This window comes from Nothoprocta perdicaria, unplaced genomic scaffold, assembly GCF_003342845.1.
Source record: "Nothoprocta perdicaria isolate Ctin4 unplaced genomic scaffold, notPer1 scaffold_32, whole genome shotgun sequence".
Classification (NCBI taxonomy): Eukaryota; Metazoa; Chordata; class Aves; order Tinamiformes; family Tinamidae; genus Nothoprocta; species Nothoprocta perdicaria.
This window is the reverse complement of record NW_020455555.1, coordinates 2058839-2078234: the sequence shown is the minus strand read 5'-3', so window position 1 is coordinate 2078234 and position 19396 is coordinate 2058839. Positions and strand designations below refer to the sequence as shown.

Genomic DNA, 19396 nt, shown 5'->3' with positions numbered 1-19396 from the left:
TGTATAGCTTTACTCTAAAATAATCATTTATCATAACTCAAAGGCAGAGTTAATTGGCAGTTAGTATTTGTAGTAATTTGAATTCCTGACCTTTGTGAAACAGGGCTATTAAAGCAAGTGTGAGCCTCATGTAGGACATATATACTTTGAACATTTATGGATGCTTTTAACAAAATAAAACCATTTGTTACAAATAAACTTCACTTTGAAAAACAGGTGGTCAGTAAGGTGGTCAGTATATTTACAAGTGGTGGTGTACTGTAATGCTTAGGTTTTGGAAACGCAGCCTGTGGTTTTAAATGCTGAAACTACTATTCTGACTTAGATTGTAAGTTTACAGAAAAATACAAAAATTGAAAATATAAAATTTTATTGGCCAGTATTAATGCAACTGAAATGATGGATTAACAAACTGGAGTTTTATAAACATTGCTGTCTATTATGAAAGTAATGTAACCTCTGTTATGCAAGTAAAGTAACCTGTGGAATAGGGGGACAAATACTTTGCTTGTACCTTGGGTAAAAACACATAAGCCCTCAGCCTCTTCGGTGCTGTGTAAGTTAAGAGTGGAAATGAGATTGCACTAGCAGGTTCATATTGTGTTCATATTGCCCTGTAGAATTGCTCTATGACATAAAGTGATAGAGAAACAAAAAAGCTTTGGGAAAGAAGGGCTAGAGGAGACAATATAATTTATTATGTACACTGATTTAGTTAATTATGTTGACCTCAGAAGATGGTGGTGGTTCTGGTTTGTTTTTGTGATCATCCTTGCTTCCCAGTGAGATAAGTATATAACTCCATCTGAAATCCAATCTCCCCTGCATACATTGTACTTATATTTGTGTACTTATGGGTTTGTAGATTACTTTTCTGGACAAAGATTTACTTGAGCTAATTGTAGATAAGTTGAGGTATATCCTGGTGATCTTATGGACCATTCTTCTGACTTTGGCTCCTGACTTTCTGCCAGTAACATGGACTTGTAATCTGCATTCTGTCAGCATGGGAAGCTTCATAYGTTAGTTCCTGTGATTTAGGCTTAAATATAATTTATCTGAAAGGCTGCCAGGTTTGTATAGTTTGAGTTTTCAGTATCTTTACTGGGGAGAACTGGATTGTCTGGTACACAGCCAGGGAAAAGGCACATTGCACATGCGTGCAAGCAAGATGGAAGTCAGGTGTGCGCCCTCAGAGCTCTTCTCTTTAACAAGTTTGCTGTGGCTTTGGTGGAGAGGATTCAGTAGAGATGGTTTCTGGAGTAAAAAAAAACTCTGAGGTAAGATGAACTTGCAACTTCTTCCTTTTGATGGTAAGAGAAGGGAAGTTACTGTTCAGGACAGAATAGACACAAGCACCAGGGCTTGCCACAATTGTTAGTTTGACCTCTGTATTCATAAAGCCAGCAAATATAACCTAAAACTTTAGCGGGGCTATAAGAGCTTTTTAAATCTTTTTGTAAATTAAAGATGTATTTTCCAAGTGCTATATGCAAATTAATGATTGATATTTTGCCTGAGACAAAAATACAAGCTCTGGTTTACCATTGCTAAGCAGTTGTGCGGTCATTTGTAGTATTGCAAAGGAGTCAACAAACTGAAAAACTTGCACTAGTACTGAAGGAAGGGTTCTGTGGTGAGTAGTGGGGAATTATGGCCACACTGTTTTGACTATGCTTACAGTTTGGGGAATTTTCTTGTTCTGTTTGTTTTTCTGATGTGTCAACAGGCAGAAAAAATAAAACACCGAAGGACAGAACAGAAAAATAAAACCCCAAGAGTCAGAACAGATATTTTTTGTTTCTTTTTCAAACAGACTGGGTTCATAAGAGGAATATGCAGAAGGAATTCACTTCCTGCAAAAAAATTTTTCTTCCTTGGCTGACTTCTGCAACAGTCACACCTTCCCCAGCAAATCCCACATCAGATTGACACTTTTTGCTTGAAGAAGGTACTTGTATTCATGCTGTTTCTGAATTTGTTAGTCTTAGGCCAATGCTAGTCTTTGTGATTTCTGGAAGAATTCAACCATCTCTGATATTCACACTTTCATTTCTCCATTCTAGTTTCTTCATAGGACTAATTATCAGTTTACCTGATAAGGCATGCACAAGACCTTCTAATTATATGCTGCGATAGCATAAACAGTGCACTGCTGTCTTGCCAGTCTTTACATAAGATGGACATGAGTCTGTGTCTCCWCCGAGGTGCAGCCAGCAACAGCTCAGCTTGGCAGTTTGGTGCTTTTCTCTCTCTCGGCTATCGCGTTGCGCATTCTTAGAGGGTCATGCATGATAAAAAGGGATAAGGGGCCTCCCAGGGGACATGACTGATGCCTTATTGTCTGCAGAGTTTTTAGGTTTGCACTCTTGGTACAAATCAACCTAAAGCAAGGGGTCTCTTCCCAGAGACTCCAATAGATACTAGAATTATTGCCTAGCATATAGACAGAGGAACATAGAAATGGAAATTCTTGCTTTTGTGTCAATTCATTGTTGTCTATCCATGATATTCACAGAGCAGCAGTGTTACATGAAGAATGTTAATGTTTTGAAGGGGAGATTAAAGATGCTGTCCTGCTCTTCTGGAACATATCCACAGTCTTGTAGATATGTATACATATATTTTATGTCTCAGTTTATCTTTCTTTGTATTTTTACTAAGAAGTCCTTCTAGCATCTGGGTGAGTTCTTTATACCAGCATTCTGTATGAGCCCAGGATGCTGCTTGCTGTGGATAAAATTCGTTATTTATTTCTTTTACTCCGAGGCACAGGGAARGTCTGGGTCCCATTGCACTAGACTCTATATATACATGGAAGGAAGTAGTCAGTGCTTCACAGCTTTGGTTTGTCTTTCCATTGCCAAAAATATAGATAACTAGAAGCTGACATGTACATCTCTTTGTGTGTATGATATATGTAGCTTTAATATCAGCTACTGTTCATGCCTAATATTTCCTTCTGCAACKTGAGAAGTCTCCATTTTGATAATCCACATTCTGCTGGCAAAAGGCTATTGCCAGCAGTGACTCAATTCTAAAGTATGAGTAATCAKTGTCTTTTTGTAGTTCTGACTTTGGATATGGGCTTTGACTTTGTCAAAGAATATAGTGATTATGAAATGTTAATTATTGCTTTCTAGCTAGAGAATAAGAAGCTTATGCTGCTATGTGAAATAAGAGACTTTTACTTGAATATATTCTAGACTSGGTATGACCTAAAGGGCCAACTGGTATGAACTGGAATTGGGAAGGGGTTCTTTTTCTAGGGATTTTGATCCTTTGAGGTTTCTGAGGAGTTTTACATGAAGTGGAAGCAGAAGGTAGAAGATAAATTTCTTTCAATCATGAAAGTAATACAAAAAGGCAGAGGGAAGGGCCATTCAGAAGAAAACGCCTGTCAGCAGCTTAGAGAACCGGATGGACATAATCTGTGGTACTATTTAAAGAATGCCCGGTAAAACAGTGGGAGCATGTAAAGACTTCCTTAGACAGTTACATGTGAAATCCATATGTTGCTCCTATATCATATATATGTGATTTTACAGTTTCTCCGGGAATTGTACAATTCTATAAGTAGAAGTCCAATCGTGGGATAAAGAGAGATTATTAATGTAGCTCCATTTGAAACTTCTGTCTGCCCCAGGAATCTTCCCAGCTGCCCAGTAGCTATCCAGGCATTTATAACTTTCATTTATTTCCATTTCTTGATATCAGAACTAAAAGCTTGCTGTTAAGTAGGTGCATATTCACTTTGAAAAATGTGCTTTTCCATTGCCATTGCACCTKGCAAATTCTTCATATGCAGCACATCAAAGTTCCTTTGTCAACAGTTACTAGATATTTTTCTCTGCAAATATGATTCATCATACTGAGTAATGTTACTGCAGAAGGCACTATRAGAGAAGGAAGGGTATTAAACAAAAATGAGGAGGAGAGAGGAGGAAAGCTGAAACTGGGTGAAAAATAATGACTATGAAGGATGACAGCCAGACCCTCATGAAGTTATAACCTGTTTTAAGAGGCTTCAGAGAAATCTGGACAAGAGCAAACTCTGATGTGTAAAACTACAGAATGACTGCATATTTTGCTTGCCTGTGGGTGACCAGCTCTGAAAAATATTACTGTAGTTGTAACTGTCTGGAAAACAGCACTGTCATAAATCTATCAGTCTTAATTCTGGTTGATTCTGAGATTTGCATTTGAAAATTAACAAAAGTGTTAATTTTATATTGTGTAGAGACATTTTTGCTTTATGCAATAGAAAATGTTACTTCATTTTAGCTGTTTAGGTGACTTTGCTGACAAAAGATAATGAAGCCTGTTTTGCAGAAGTTYAGCAAAGCTCTTGTTGAGATCAAGGTGGGAGGTTAAGTTTTTTCTTTGTACTTCTTGTAATATTTTTTCAATTATTCATTTTAGACAAATATCATGTTACTAGCAGCAGAATTTCCTATTAAAGTAACCATCTTGTATTTTGTAGTCTACATAATTTGTTGTCTAGTAATTCATTTAGTGCCAGATGAAAAAAGAATACCAACTAGACACACAGAAGCAGACTGTGTCTTAGGCTTTCCGAAGCTCTCGGTGAAACAGTAGCTTTCCTACCACCTCTACCAAATTGGTTGCTTTTGACATGTCTCACTGCAGAAGTTAGTGACTGACACAGTCAAGGAAACACTGCTAAGATGGATTTTGAACTTGAATGCATTCCTTCCATGCACATAAAYAGCAATCCTGTGAACATTTATTCCGTGTTCCACAAAATACACTAACAGATTATCATAATTAGTGTAATGCAGTGTATCCTGATTTGGGTTTACTAGATTTAGGAGCTCAATGTCACAATGTCTGTGTGGCAGATCACAGCCTTTGCTTGCAGTGGTTTTAAGGAAAAATGCCTGAAGGTATTGAGGAAGGAATGAAAGATAAAGGTAGAGTTTTGAAATGGAAGTGAAGCACCCTGCAAAATAATTCTCATGTTGAAATTGTACCTAACTTCTGAAGTTTAATGATCCATAAGTGAGACAGGCTCTGAATGGAGAATGAGCATAACACACTAGGGAACAAATCCATGATAATCTAGATAAAGCCTCTACAGCTAAATATACCAAGACAGCAAAGGATTATTCTCACGTGTATGTTCTGAACCAAAACTTTGGTACCGATGAATGCTAATTAAAAAATCTTGCAGCCGTTTTTGGAAATCTGCCATGAGTTCCTAAACTATTGATTGCATTGCCAGACTGGTAGACATCTTAAGATTTTCACTGTAAGTTCTTTTCCATCTTCTCTTTCTTTCTGAAAGGACATGGGGAATGTGCAGAAGAGTGAGAGTTGGGACAGTATTTACAAAGGACATGCTTCAATGTGCCTCCTATAACTTCAAAATTTTTGGAGTGCTGAAAGAGTAATCCTGCCTTAACTTGGGGACATCCTATCTCCCTGGGGTTCACCAAGTTTAGATGAGATGTTACACACCTAAAACAGGAGAAAAGAGTACCTAAACAGAAATTAATTGGCAGAAACATTGCTCATAGKGGAGAAACTTCAACTAACCAGCAATACCCTGAGTGCATCCCAGGCAAAGCTGCAGTCTGCATTTTACAGATTCACAGCCCTGTCTGCTGATCCCTGTGGGGACAGCTCAGGGTGACAGGTTCTCCATGGTGGTATGTCAGCTAGGTAGGAAAATACTGGCCAGCGTTCTTTGCATAACTTTCCTCAAGTTACTGGACATAGTCCTTCTACCTTGAAATACCCCTTCCACCCACACAGAATTGTTGGGAAATTCTTCATGAAAAAACTTCTTGAAAAAACTTTCATCAGATGACACACCAGGTTGTCTGAGAGAAAATGGTTCTGTGGACTCCTAAAAGACTGGTGGATAAATGTTGCTGAGTAGACTGTACAGGAGACAACAGGTGGAGATATGATCCTTGGTACCATTGAGGTTAAATTATTTGGTCGATGTCAAAAGAACTTTTTTTGCCTTGTTTTGGTAGTTGTATCTTTTTCTGACTAAATTCTGGGAATGTGCTGCCGAGTAGAATGTTGAAATCAATATGCTTTGCGTTTTTTTGGTCTCCAGGGACTCGGACTTTGAACAAATGATTTTTTCTCTGCAACTCTAGGTTTAGCTGAATTACAAATTATGAGATCACACACACTTGCCTTTTTCTGGGATGGAATTCCCCCAAATAACTTTCCTCATAATGCTTGAGATTTTTTGAGTCAAATTGCAACCACAAACCTGTGTATAAACAACGTAAGCTGTGAAAATGAAGGTGAGCAGCACTGCTTTGATCCTCAAGCACAGGTCACTTTAAATGAAGAGGCAGTAACAATAAGCAAGTTAATATTAACTGGCTTAGTTACTTCATATCCTCAAGTTCTTTGTAAATGTTATGTTTCCATATCAACTTATGTTTTGTTGAAGTTGTGGGGAATTAATGCTAAAATCTTACTTCAGTGTCCCCTTTGCAGGTCCATTTTCTTAACATAGCAGTTTTTTTACTTGTGCCTTTCAGGATGTATTGGAGCAGAAATGATATTGATCTTTGTTTAATGAAGACTTTCTGTGTACCAGATTTTCAGAAAGCGGTATCTTTGYCTTCTGTGCAATGTTTTCTAAGAGTTTGCTTTGTGTCTTCCTTAGGAGATATTACAGGTAGGAAACAGGAAAGGAGACTGAAGTGCTCTGGGGAAATATGACTATCAAAACAGGTTAACTTTTTGTAGTAGTGTGCCCAGCTGACTGGCCCTCTTCCTGACCAGAAATGAAACAGTTTTGAGAACCTTGCATTGTGAAGGAGCAATTATTTCAGGGTTACCTGGCCTTAGGTTTAATGACATTGTAAYCCATGCCAGTGGTTTTTTAAGGCAAAAGAAGAGAAAGTGGGCGGGCTGTTAGTCACTGACCTACCCTCGCTGCCATAGCGATTAAACAAAAATCACTGTCTTTTTCAGTAAGTGATACTCTTTATTCTTTGATTTTTGWTTCGAGTTCAAAATAGCCTTTGGCTGCAAACAACACCAGTATTCTGAAACCTCTCATTTTCTATTTCATTTTCTTTCTGTAAACAGTACGCTGTTCTAGAGTTCCATTTAAAAAATAGTTTCTTTTTATTGTACTCTGTAATGTTTAAGTGTTTGGAGGTTTTTTGTTTGTTTGTCAGATGTGCGCTATACTGCCATAGCTTCCTGTAGGCGAAGCAYGGAGGTGACTACCACTGAATTCTGATTTAGAGAGGACTGTTCTCTGCTGTGTCAGACTGGCTAGTATTATGTTAGTCAGTGAGATTGATCCCCTCATAGTCAGAAACAAACTCACAAAACAAATGCCCATTTAAAGGAATAGCTAAATGTAAACTTGCATCAGTGTAATAAACACCCTAATTTATGAACATGCAGGAGCAGAAGAGTCACGTACACAGCAGCGCAATCTGTGCTGGACTGTCAGGACATACTCAAAGTCAAAGCTATTTTGAGTTACTTAATATCAGAAGTGGCTGGAGGCTGCTAAGTGCCAAACTAAAATGCTCTGTATTGTCTCAAATGCCCTTTTAGTTCAGGCCTTATTGTTGCTGAATCAAAAACCCTTCAAAGTTAGAAAGCTTTGTAGCTGTCATTACATGCACTGGAAAGCATTAAACAGAATGTAGTAAAAAAAGAAGAAAAGTTATTTTACTAGAGTGGCGAACAGCAAAAGACAAAACCCTGATTTTACTGCTTGTGGCTGCAGTGGGAGACAAGACAATTTGTTTTGACCAGGAGGTCAAAAAATTGCTCAGAAGGGAGAATTCAAGAAGCTATAAAGCTGTGGAAATCTGAAAGGCTGTAGGGATTAGTAAGATCTCACTATCTACTTGAAACACTAAGAAATATTCTGCCTTACAGAATTGCCTTAAAGGAAGGTGGCAGTTGCTGGGTTGTCAGTGCACCTGGGATCAGTACTTCAGTTGGATTCTCAGACTGGAATTGCATTAAGAATATCAAGCTCTCTGATATCACATAAGAACTTGTTCCTTACACACTGTCGTCATAACACACCAAGCAAACTGCTTCCATTGTGTTTTTGCAAAGCGGCAGCGCGTTCTGTCTTGACACAGCGCGTGATGCTGACTCAAAACAGGCTGAAAAGATCCAGCGGCTCCTGCCTTTCTCGTTCTGACCATCCTCTGTATGACTGGTGTGCACAGGCAAGTTGTGCTTCTGACAGGCTGAGCAGCAACCCCCACACAATGTTCAGCTTTTGTCAGGTGAGAAGAGCTAGCTTGCTTTCTTGCTTGAAGAGTCCATGCCCTGTGTGTGAGCAATAGTCCTGTAGAGGGTGAGGCAAAAAGAACAGTATTAAGAGGAAGGTAATAGTTACAGCACAGCATGGCGTACCCAAGAAAAGAAAAGCCAGATAGCTGAAGTGCTGATAGGAGGTCTGCTGTTGCAGGACCAATTTCAGCACAGGATGTCCTGAATTGTAAGTACTTGGCTGACCGTCTCACAAAATCACTCGGCTGCTGTGGCATCATGGCCTCTGGTACCCAGGAGAGGTAGATTAAAGCTATTTTGGGTATGCTCACATGTATTATCTCCCTTTCTAGCCACAGATGAAATGCAGCCTGAGAGGGCACTTGAGAGTATCTCTGCAGCCTGCCAGCTCAGCTCTGCTTAGTGTAAGTGGAAGCTCTTGGAGGTGTCAGGGGCTTATCTTACAGGTCCCCCAAGTGTTCGTTTAGGGCGAGCTTTGTTATCCAGTTAAAATCAAGCAGCAGCATTTTGTTTTGGCTTTTATTTATTTTCCAAATGCAGTAAATTGAAACTGCAGAAAGTTTGCTCTACGTGTGATAGAAAGATTTCCCTGCACCTATAGTCCTGTCTCTGCTTTCCCCCCAGGACAAAGCTGTACGCAGCTGAGCTCTGCAAGCAGAATCCTTACTCCGGGCTGAAGCTTATCCGCACTRTTCCTTCGTTTCTGTTCTGTGCCTTCTAGAGATGTGTAGGGTGAATTTTTGCCTCATGGCTTATCCTGTGAAATCCTTTTCTTCCTTTTCTTCTGCATGTTAATTTSTCCAGATTTTTTTTAGTATGATTTTCATTTTGGGACTGTTAGGTGTTTGTTGCAGGAAGAAGGATGGCCAATGGCTTAAGAAACAGTAACTTAAATATTGTCTGTGATGTCTGTCACAATGTAACATACAAAATGCAGTTGCATTTTGTTGTAAAAATGTAACCAAGGGAAATATAAATGCTGCTGCTTCCATGAAGTAGGTGGATTTGTTTCCTAGTGGTCCTTACTGTTGTCTACACTTTCCATTCKTTATGGTAATATGTGTTACAGTCTCTGGTAGCTGATTGCGTTTGTCGCATCTCTGCTTTTCAGCATTTCTGACTAGGGAAAGGGACATTTTCCCTTAATAGTCTCTGATCCCGTCCCCCTGCCCCCTCCCCCCCCCCAAAAAAAAAGAAAAAAAAATTGAGGTGCTTGTTCCTCGATGCTTTATTTCTGGTGCTAGAGAGTGCTTGATTCTCTAAAACTTTGCTCTTAATTGAGAAGAGGGAAGGACAAGTAACTTGGTGGTATCAAACTGGAGGCAAATGTAGCTCAAGTCCTAGAAAGAGTCACTGGCTTGTGTTACAAGCTGCAGTAGTCTAGGCTTCCCTGCGTAATTTTGTCTTTTGTAGATTAGGAATTCTTGGGGGCAGAGAGGATGTCTGTCCATCTGATGATAGCAGCATCCTCACTTGTATTTGAACGCTCAAGCACTCTGGGTGCTCCAAAGCAGGGGCGCTGGGGGCTCCGGTGGGACCATGTGTTCCCATCTCCAGGTGGTGCAGCAGCTGTGCCCCGTATGGTGCCTCCCAGAGCTCCTGCTAAGTGGCATTTACTCCCTACCCAGGGCAGACTTGTTTATCAGGGCACAGCTGTCACTATTGTACTCTACATTAACTCAGTTTTGCTCTCAACACAGTGTTTTCTCTTTAGTGCATTGAAAGCAGTGTGTGATGCTTCCAACCTGCCCACTTACTTTAGCCTGGGGATATTGAAGTATAATACCAGATATCCAACTGGTAGGAAATTTGGGAGGGCTGGGAGTTCACATATCTGTGAAAGCAGCAAGTATTCCCCAAACAATGTCTGCTTTTCTAAGAGATATGAAAAACTGTTGACTTGTCAAATGTAACTCTGTACCTACTGCTAAAATTAGTTTTTTCCATCAGTGGTACCCTGATTTATCCAGATTATTTATAAGGACCTTTAACAGGAAGGCTCAAGTGTTGGTATGTAACTGAACAGCAGAGAGTTTAGCTTGCTACACATTTAAGAAGGGCTGATCAGAAACCTACTTGATGAATTTGACTCTTATTGACTGATTTGTCCAACTTTGACATTTGTTCTCATTTTGCTTTTTTGACCCTTTATTGCAAACTGTTTGCTGGCTTATGTGGGGGGCTGAGCAGAGTCTTTTGGTAGCTGTTCAAGTACATTTGGGTACTCAGATAATCATATGTACTTTTTACAGACTAACAAAGTTTTTGTGTACTTTGTGTGCAGTACAAGTCATAGAAATACATAGGAGTTTATGTTTGTAAAAGTTAGAAACACTATTTCTAATATGAAGTAGCATTTACCTTGTTTCCACTACCTTCCTCCTATGAAAGTGAATAGAGGTGCGGAACAAAATGGTGTCATTGAAATTGCTATGAATTATTTTTCTTCTCTATTCCATCACAATAGCAGAGTGCAATAGGAGATGACACTGCATTATGRGTCAGTTTTAATTCATTTAAGAGCCTTAATAAATATATCTGACTTTTCTTCACTCAAAAATAGGTAATTCTTACTGCTTTTATCTCTAATGGAGATATAGAAAACTATAATTTCAATCAGATCATTCCAAATTAATGGGTATTTTTAAATACAGTCTTTTAGCATTATGCTGTTCTAATGACTTGACCCCTCAAAAGGGAATTAATGGCAAGCAGACATTGGCCTGGGTCTCTATGGAATTGAGTTAACTTCAAGCTTGTTTAATTTCTATTAATTTTGTTGTTCCATCCCTCCAGTAACAGCAATAGCAGTGGATGAGGAAAATATTTCTTTCATTGTAATTCTGAACAAGTTCTCTTGAATCAGTTTGTGCACCAGAAGATTTACCCTGCTGAGTTTTCCTTCCTTTTTCCATGCAGATCACCCCTGGCAGCAAAGCAGCCCAGTCGCAGATGAACCAAGGGGACCACGTGGTAGCCATTGATGGAGTCAACACTGACAGCATGACCCACCTAGAGGCCCAGAACAAGATCAAGTCGGCCAGCTACAATCTGAGCCTCACTCTTGAAAAGTATGTTGGGTTTTTGGTCTGGATGGCTATTCTGAAAATGTTATGACAAGTGTTTTGAGTGCATGGGGAGAACATGTCATTCACAAAGTGAGTATTTGCAGCATGTTGTGAGTCTGAATGGTATGGCACCAGCAGGGCTCTGTGTGTATGTGAAAGTGGCATTTCTCCAGCTGGTAGGATGAGGAGAAACGTGTAGCCTGAGTGCAGGAAAGAAAATCAGCAGGATCTGAAAAGGGGAGCCTTTCTCAGAGATACGAGCGAAGTTGCCTTACCACTGAGAAAGCAGAACCTCTTCAGGTAACAGGCCTCCTTTTTAGGAAACTTGTTCTCAGATTAGATAACCTTGCAGAGAGAATTTCCGTATGAGCTGCATTAATATTTAAACCTCTATAATTTTATGCAGTTAAGTAACTGCTATTTTTATTGCATTTTTAAGAAATAATTTTTACATAGCCTGGACAAAGACAGGTATTTAAAGCAGTAATTAGGCTATATTATGAATATATGAATTAAGGATCTAACAGATCTTATTCTGGGATTCACTGTAGATAAATTAGTAGAAAGAATAGACTAACATGTAAGGGACAAAGGTCCTATGCTGAGGTCTCCAAGGTAGAACAGTGTATTCTAAAGGAAAATATGTGGCTGAATTTCCCATATTGCTTTCAAAATATAACGTCTTTAAGTGAATGTTMTAGATAGCATTTCAAATAAATGCACAGGTTAGAAAGACACTAAGAATAAAAAGAACAATTTGTTAGCTTTACTGTGGGAATAATGGCCATATTTAAATATTTCATGAAAAGGAACTTATAAAAACTCTGAGAAAAGCTGAAACAAGTTGCATTTTTTCCTGTGGAATTTTTCTATGCATGGAATAATTTCTATCAGCTCATGTGCGTTTGTGTCTCTAGTCTATTAAGAAAGATTTAGACCCAAAGCTAAAGATTCTCTACCAAAAGCCTGACCCTAAACTTCCTGAATGGAGCATACCACATGTCAATATATGTTTGTATAGACTAGTAACTTTAGTTAAGATGCATTCTCACAAGAGAGAAAAAAAAAAAAAAAAGGCAGAATCAAGTGATATGAAATAYTGAGCCTTAAGTCAGGTAATGTCTGTTAGCAAGTAAGCAATTTCATGGATACTCCTAGTCTTTTCATACAGATTGGTAGTATCWCCTTCTGTTTTCTCTTGCTTTTTAATGTGAGCTATTGGTCTTCATTCAGCTTTGCTACAATCACATAGAAAAAGCAAACATCAGAGACTGAAAAGTAACTTTTATTTTATAATTGTGGACTTGATTCTAAGTTATTCATAAAGGGGCTATTCATAAACTTGTGCTCTGAGGATTTAAGCAGGCTTTCGGTCTGTACAATTCAGTATTTATGCAAGCTATACCCTTTCATCATGTGAGCTCAGCCTACTGACTTATGCATAAAAACTTATTCAAGATCTAATATTCCAGTGTCTTGGGCATTTCCACAATATTCATCAAGTTAGATTAATCTCACCTCAGAAAATCATGAGGAATTCACCCACATACAAAAGGGTTGTAGCAGTGTGGTCTCCTGCTGAGAAATTACATGGATTTTTACTCTGAAGGGGGRAAAAAAACAATTGGAAAGATTGCATAAGTGAGTGAAAAATGAGAGCAATTACTAATAAAAAGTACCAGCTTGTCAATCCAATAAGAACAAAACAGGGGAAAGGCAAGATGCCCGAGGCCTTAGATAGCAGGAAAATGCTTGTGCTAAGAGATGACTTTAACTCTTTTTAGACTTGGCTTACAAAGGTGAAACTTGAGTGGGATGTTCCTATACTGCAAAAAAAAAAAAAAGCTAATTTCCATCAAATCTTAAAGAAATAAAGAAATGGGGGCACTCGAAGTTTTTGGATATGCATAAAAGTTTGAAAACGTGGGGARTCCTTTGACATTGAATGTGGGTAGATGTGCATTAGTAATTGAGATCAAGATGGAGCCTAGCTGTTGTGATGGGAAAAACTTAAGCCGTGAATTTAGTGACTTTGGACTTCAATGTGAGGTAGCCGCATGGCTCAGGAGAGTCTCAAGGTCGTGGAATTGCCTGCCGGGCAATCTGTGACTTGGTTTTGCTGCTTCAGCACTGGCAGTCAAAGAGCCCTAGCTTGCTTGCTTGTTCAGGCTTTTGKGCCAGGGGAGAAGCAGTGGAATGTGAAATCCAGATATATGCACTCCGAAATAAAGCTTTGTATTTTTCTAATAATTCTTAGCTCTTGGGAGTCGTGACGTTTCCTTTAATCGATCCTGGTCTTGAAGGTTTCATGAGCTCTGTTTATAACCTGGCACTTCAGATGAAGCTTGCTGCTGCTCAGTTTTATTATCACGCTAAATTCCCTGTGGGGTTTCTTTCTCAGAATGGGAACATGGTTGTTTTTTTTATGGCTGTCAAAATCTGTATGTGGAGTCAGCATTTGTACAGGGCAACAAATTACAGATGTGAAATGTGTAGCAAAAGAGAAACATTAAGAATGCCCATCTGAATGCCTACCTAAACCAGTCAGAGGCTCTTCTCTGACTGCACAAAATCAGGTTTTCAGTGCACATTTAACCTAGCTCTTCAGTGAACATTGAGGGTGCCWGTGCTGGACTGAACTGAGTTCTCCATGTTTTACTTGTACGTAACCGGTTATGGAATAAGGAATTTACTTATGTCCTGTGGTTTCTGACTGTTTCTGTTCCTAAACTCTGTTAAATTTGCCTCTTAGCGCCTCATCCTTACTATGGCTCTAGATAAAATTCTGCAAAACTCARGAGGGTTTTTGAGAGAAAAAAGCTCTCACCAGCAGTGCTAGAGGCATCATTTCATTTCATTCTGTCTGAATGAAACACTCTGTTCCCTGGCTGCTCATTTTCGGTTTCTGGCTGCTTAATTCTCTGGACCCTGCGGCTTGCTTCCTTGGACTGGGGAGTTTCTAGGACAACCCCAGGGAGGTTGTGGAGTCCCCAGGGAGGTTGTGGAGTCTCCTTCTCTGGAGGTCTTCAGAACCTGCCTGGATGCTARCCTGTGCCACTTGCTCTAGGTGTCCCTGCTGGAGCAGGAAGGTTGGGCTAGATGRTCTYTAGAGGTCCCCTCCAACCTTAACCATTCTGTGACTGCTTTGGGAAAGGTAAGGGATGCAGGCAATCAAGGGGGCAGAGAATTGAAGTGCTTGGGACATTGCTAGAGAAAAAAGCCTGTGTTCCAGTGGTGTGGAAAGGTATGGGAGCCTCCAGACTAGCTCTACTTAATTCAGTTGGTTCTGTGGATTCAAGAGACAAAGGACAGTAGTTTCTTTGCTGGGGAAGAGAGCAACAATGGAGTGAAAAGGGAAAAAGTCTTTTGCACTGTGCACTAGTACCCAACAGAACTCTACATAGTGTGTCACTCTTCAGGCAAACAGTGATGTTGATATTCTAAAACATTATAGACTTGGACAGGTGCAGCTAATCCCTTAGGTACCTCCACTACACTAGACATGCTAGTTACACTAGGCTGTGGAAGAGGCGATCATATTCCATAATGTTCTAGGTTGTAGTGGAAAAAGACACAGCTTTGATTTTAATCTTTTTGTGACTTGTTGGAATTTAGTTCTCAATCATTTTCAGTATTGGTTTCTGATCAGTTACTTGAGCTATACAGCTGCTCCCAGGCATTTTAGCTGCCTTTAAGTCCCATAGAGACTTGTTATCAGCTTATTGTCCTGCAGTGCTTAGTTCACAGGTGAAAAATGAAATGCATGGAAAAATCTACTTTTGTTACAGAGGAGTTTCTATTTTAATTCGCAGTAAGTGTAATGAAGGAGAATGCATTATTATTTGTCAGCACATTTCACTGCAGCATCCACAACATTCATTTGATCTTAACACGAGGAATCTGATCAGCCTCCTTGGAAAGGATTCACCAAATGTACTGGTTTAGTTTTGGAAAGTGCTGTAACATGAGTGCCTCTCATTCTGCTGGCCTAAACATTCCTGTGTCACTCTGTAAGTTGCCYGCCTTGGCGTCACCCTGCGCTGCTGGAGAAGAGCAGGGGAGGTGCAGGGCCTCTGCGCTGCTGCGTGCTGGCACAGCACCCCAGTGGTGCTCCARTTCACTTCCAGTCTGTCTTTTGCTGGAAAATCCAGGCTAAATAATCCATTTCTCTATTGAAAAGGCAAGATGAGAGGCGAAGCTACAAGAAATTTATTGCAAATATTAAGTAGATTTTCTTGTGTTACACCAAAGGATGCCTGATCCAGCGATATTTATTTCACACCTACTATAAATAAAGCATGTGGTGACAGCAAATTGCAAGCAAGAGAAATTCAGTGGTTATTGTAAACTGCTTTCCCTTGTCTGAAGCTGTGAATAGCCAACGGTTCTATGTGTGTTTTAGGTCTGCTGGTAGGCACTTCTRAATCCGAATCAGGTTTAGACTGAGTTTATGCTCAGAGGAGAACTGGARGAGCGTATGTATGCTAATTTATCAGAGAACTGAAACTCTATAAACAGTTGTTATGGAAGTACAGTCTAAAAATAGTGGTACTCTGAATATCATGCAGAAACATTGCCTTAAAAGCACTGTAGGCAATAATTGGTTTAAAAGAGAAAAAAAAATCTTGCTTAGAGCAATCCTGATAGATTCATGAGGCTAATAGTGTTTCCGTTCTGTCATGTTGTTGTACAGTTCTCTTCTTACAAGCCTCAGTGCCAATAATCCGCACTTTGGATAAGCATGGTGTGATATGATAGCAAAAAGCACCTGTCAAGATTTTTTTCTGTCTTGAATAGTTTGTGCAAAGAAAATGAAAGACCATGAAGTCTTTTAAGAGTGTAGAACCAGCTTCAGTTCTAGTTTACATGCAGTGTTTTCATGAGGGACAAGTGTTTTTTTTGAAGGTCTACAGTTAATCTCAACAGATGTTTCAAGAAATGATTGTGTGCCAAGAAGTACACAGACACACCTGGCCTGTCCATTTTCTTTTTGCTAGCTGTTTTAACAATGGTAATTTGCAATATGAATTTAATTATGCAGGAATACAAACAGTGATAGTAACCACAAACAAACCATATTTAACTGCTATGCAAGTGTTAATCTTTGTGACTGTCTTCTGGTGTGCAGAGTGAGAGCCATGGACAGTGGGCRTGTCCTGGATCTCACAAAACACCAGAAATCTCAAGATCTCAGAGGGAGGTAATTTCAGCAGTCAAGGTAGGACTTAAGAGCTTTCTCACATCTGCTGCTGCCATCTAGCTCTGCAGCCAAGCAAAAGAGAAGAGATAAGTTGGGATTGCTCACATTAGAGGCAGAATATGATCTCATGTGAATGTGGCTTTTATTTTCTCCTTTTTTGAAAGGAATGCTAGCAATAGTGATAATTCACTTGTGCTAGTGGCCAGCATTGTGAATGCATCTCATGGAATTCGTCTGTTGGATAAGAATAGGAGATTTGTGTTTGACAGGGTCAGCAGACTATTACTTTATTTTATTTAGAAATTTGTCTCAGGAACTTTTGAACCACCTGTATCCAAAACTTCTTCCCCAAACCTGCTGATGCAGGGAGCTCACAGTGTAAAAAAGCATATCGTTTTTTGTTAGTGGATTAAGAAGTTTACCATGTGTTATCATGGGCTGAGAGACTCTCATTCCTTGTGTGATAAAGGAATCCTATTCCATACCCAGTTGTCTCTGTACTCAGGTGCACTGAGGGCAGTAGGATTTATTAGATGTGAGGCTAGCATCTGAGCAGGGCTCTGAGTTACCATCTCTGAGTAGTAACGTCTAATGCTTTTAAAATTAATGAGCAACTTTTTTCCATGGAAAATGAAATAAAATATCAATGTCAGCCACTGCAGTAAATATATTCCTTACATGTGCAGTTTAATTTGGTGGACTTCTATTTTACACTCAGTTCATAAAGTGCCCTTGTTAGTTTTAGAAAAGAGCTTGGAAACTGTGGATAAATGCCAAGGCCTGAAAGGGCAATGAAGTCTTCATTACAAGAAGGTGTTCTGCTAAGGGATTAGAACAGTTCTCAGTGTACATCACTTTCTCTCCCTCCCCTCCACCATCTCTTAATACCTTCCTAGGAGGGATCTTAAAATGCAGCCCTTTATTTGAAAAGTGTTCTCTAGATGAGCTGAGGATGGTCTCCATGGGAACACATTGGAATCCATTGTGTGTGATACTGGACTGACCATGGAAGAGTCATGCCGGGTATCACTGCCCATCTTGAAGCCAACGGGCTGGTGCAGCTTACTCGAACATGACASTTTTAATCTTTCAGACAAGTAGTTATGGGCTGTGTTCTGAACAAGGAAGTCAATATCTTGCTGAAAATGATGCCGTAAGCAGGAGAGTCRCTAGGTACTAGGGTTAGGACCTTTTCTTATTTATTAATGTTGATAAGCTTAAGCACAGATGCATCAAAATACTAATTATACAGTTGAAGCTAATTGGAATGGATAATACAGTCTTTTTGAAAAGTGATAAAAGAAATAACTCCACCAAGTAAAATGCTAAACTTTACTATATTGATTTAGCCATTGGGTGTTTGTGAGGTTAGTAGTTTCTTTTTGGAGCCATTTTATTGGGAGCTCATTTTTTTTCCTCTAAACAGTTTAASTTGTCAGTGCCCCTGTTGTCTTGCCTGTCTCTGTCACCAGCAGCAGTTGGCCGCCTCTTTGCATCTGTGCTCCCCTTGGTGGGTGTCAGTTGCAGATGACAACCTGGAACACTGAGTACTGGCGCTGGCCTTGTCATCTGGTCTTCATTACTGCAGTGCCAACTTCAGATGGCACTTGAATTCCACTCAAAAGGAAGCAAATGACTGATGGTCATGGCCAGCTTTCTTTCCTCAAGACGTGGAGCTGAGTTGATAGTAAAAGTCTCTCTAAAATTCAATTTCTGTCAAGCTTAATTCTTTCTCCCACAAGTTTTACCATCTCCAGATGCTTATTGGCCCCCATCTCTTCTGCACTTTCTTCTTTTCGTCTCTCTGTCCTGYTTGTAATGTGTCCTATCTCCAGCAACTGAAGTGTAGCAGACATGCCAAGAGTAATTGTAAAGTCATAGGATTTACAGCATATTTGTAGATTTTACAGCATACAGTTTACAACRTATTTGTACAATCAGCTTATGTTTTCCTCAAAGCTTCAGGAAAAAGAGTAAATTACAGCAAGCAGCTGTTCATTATATTGCTGTATTATGGAGCAGTCTTTGAGTTCCCTCTCCATGGGAAGTGTTCTGGTCCTTCCTGTGAAGGACAATGCCCAATTACTCTATGCAGGCCCTCCTTTGTAGTGACAGGGAAAAGTGAATCTCAGTTCTGTAGGCAGTGGCTTTGCTGCTGGGGCATCCTATCCCGGTGGCGTAATTCACTGCTTAGCTCCTACAGAAAGGCAGTACACTACCTACCTAGATGGCAGGTATACTGCCTGATACACTAGGCATTAGTGTAGGAACTCGCCGGGTGGATGAGCCCTGCAGTTGCCTTGCTCAGTTTTCTGTCCCTGATAGATAGCTCTGTTAGGTATATCAGAGGAAAGTGCAATATACCTGTCAGTAAAGAAATAATGAACCTAACACGGAGAGCTTATACCTTCCACTATCAGCCGTTATTAAGTTGTGCCATGAAAAATGAGAATCTCTATTGCTACTTATTTTTTTCCCAGCCTAAAGCAGCTTTGGAGTTTTCATTATCTGTATAAATGTCTAATGATTTCTGAAACCCTACTAATCTCATGGTCTCGATGATGTTTTGCAACAATGAGTTTTACCTCGGGTTAATCAAGTACTCCAAGAAAAATTGTTTGCTTCTGTCAATTTTGTGCGTTGWCTTTTCAGTTTCATTTCAAGTTTAGGAGCGCAGCTTTATTTCTCTTTTTCTACCATCCATTATTTTCTAAGCCTCTGTAATGCCTTTCAATATTCATTTCCTCTCTAAAGTAAACAATTTCTAATATCTTAGTCATTTTTGTTTGAGTAATAAGTTTATTTTTCAGTCTTTTCATTTCATGCTTGTACCTTTGTCCAAATTTTGAAAAGTGATTTT

The 19396-nt window shown here is 39.6% G+C and overlaps 1 protein-coding gene across 3 annotated transcripts in view; it reads left to right on the top strand.

Moving 5' to 3' along the window:
- Window positions 1-19396, top strand: part of LDB3 (LIM domain binding 3) — a 97991-nt gene that overhangs the window by 20692 nt on the left and 57903 nt on the right. For all 3 annotated transcript variants that reach the window (XM_026043098.1, XM_026043097.1, XM_026043099.1), the window contains exon 3: window positions 11188-11339. In XM_026043098.1, coding sequence (XP_025898883.1) covers window positions 11188-11339 — 152 coding nt within the window. The remainder of the gene's footprint in view (window positions 1-11187; window positions 11340-19396) is intronic.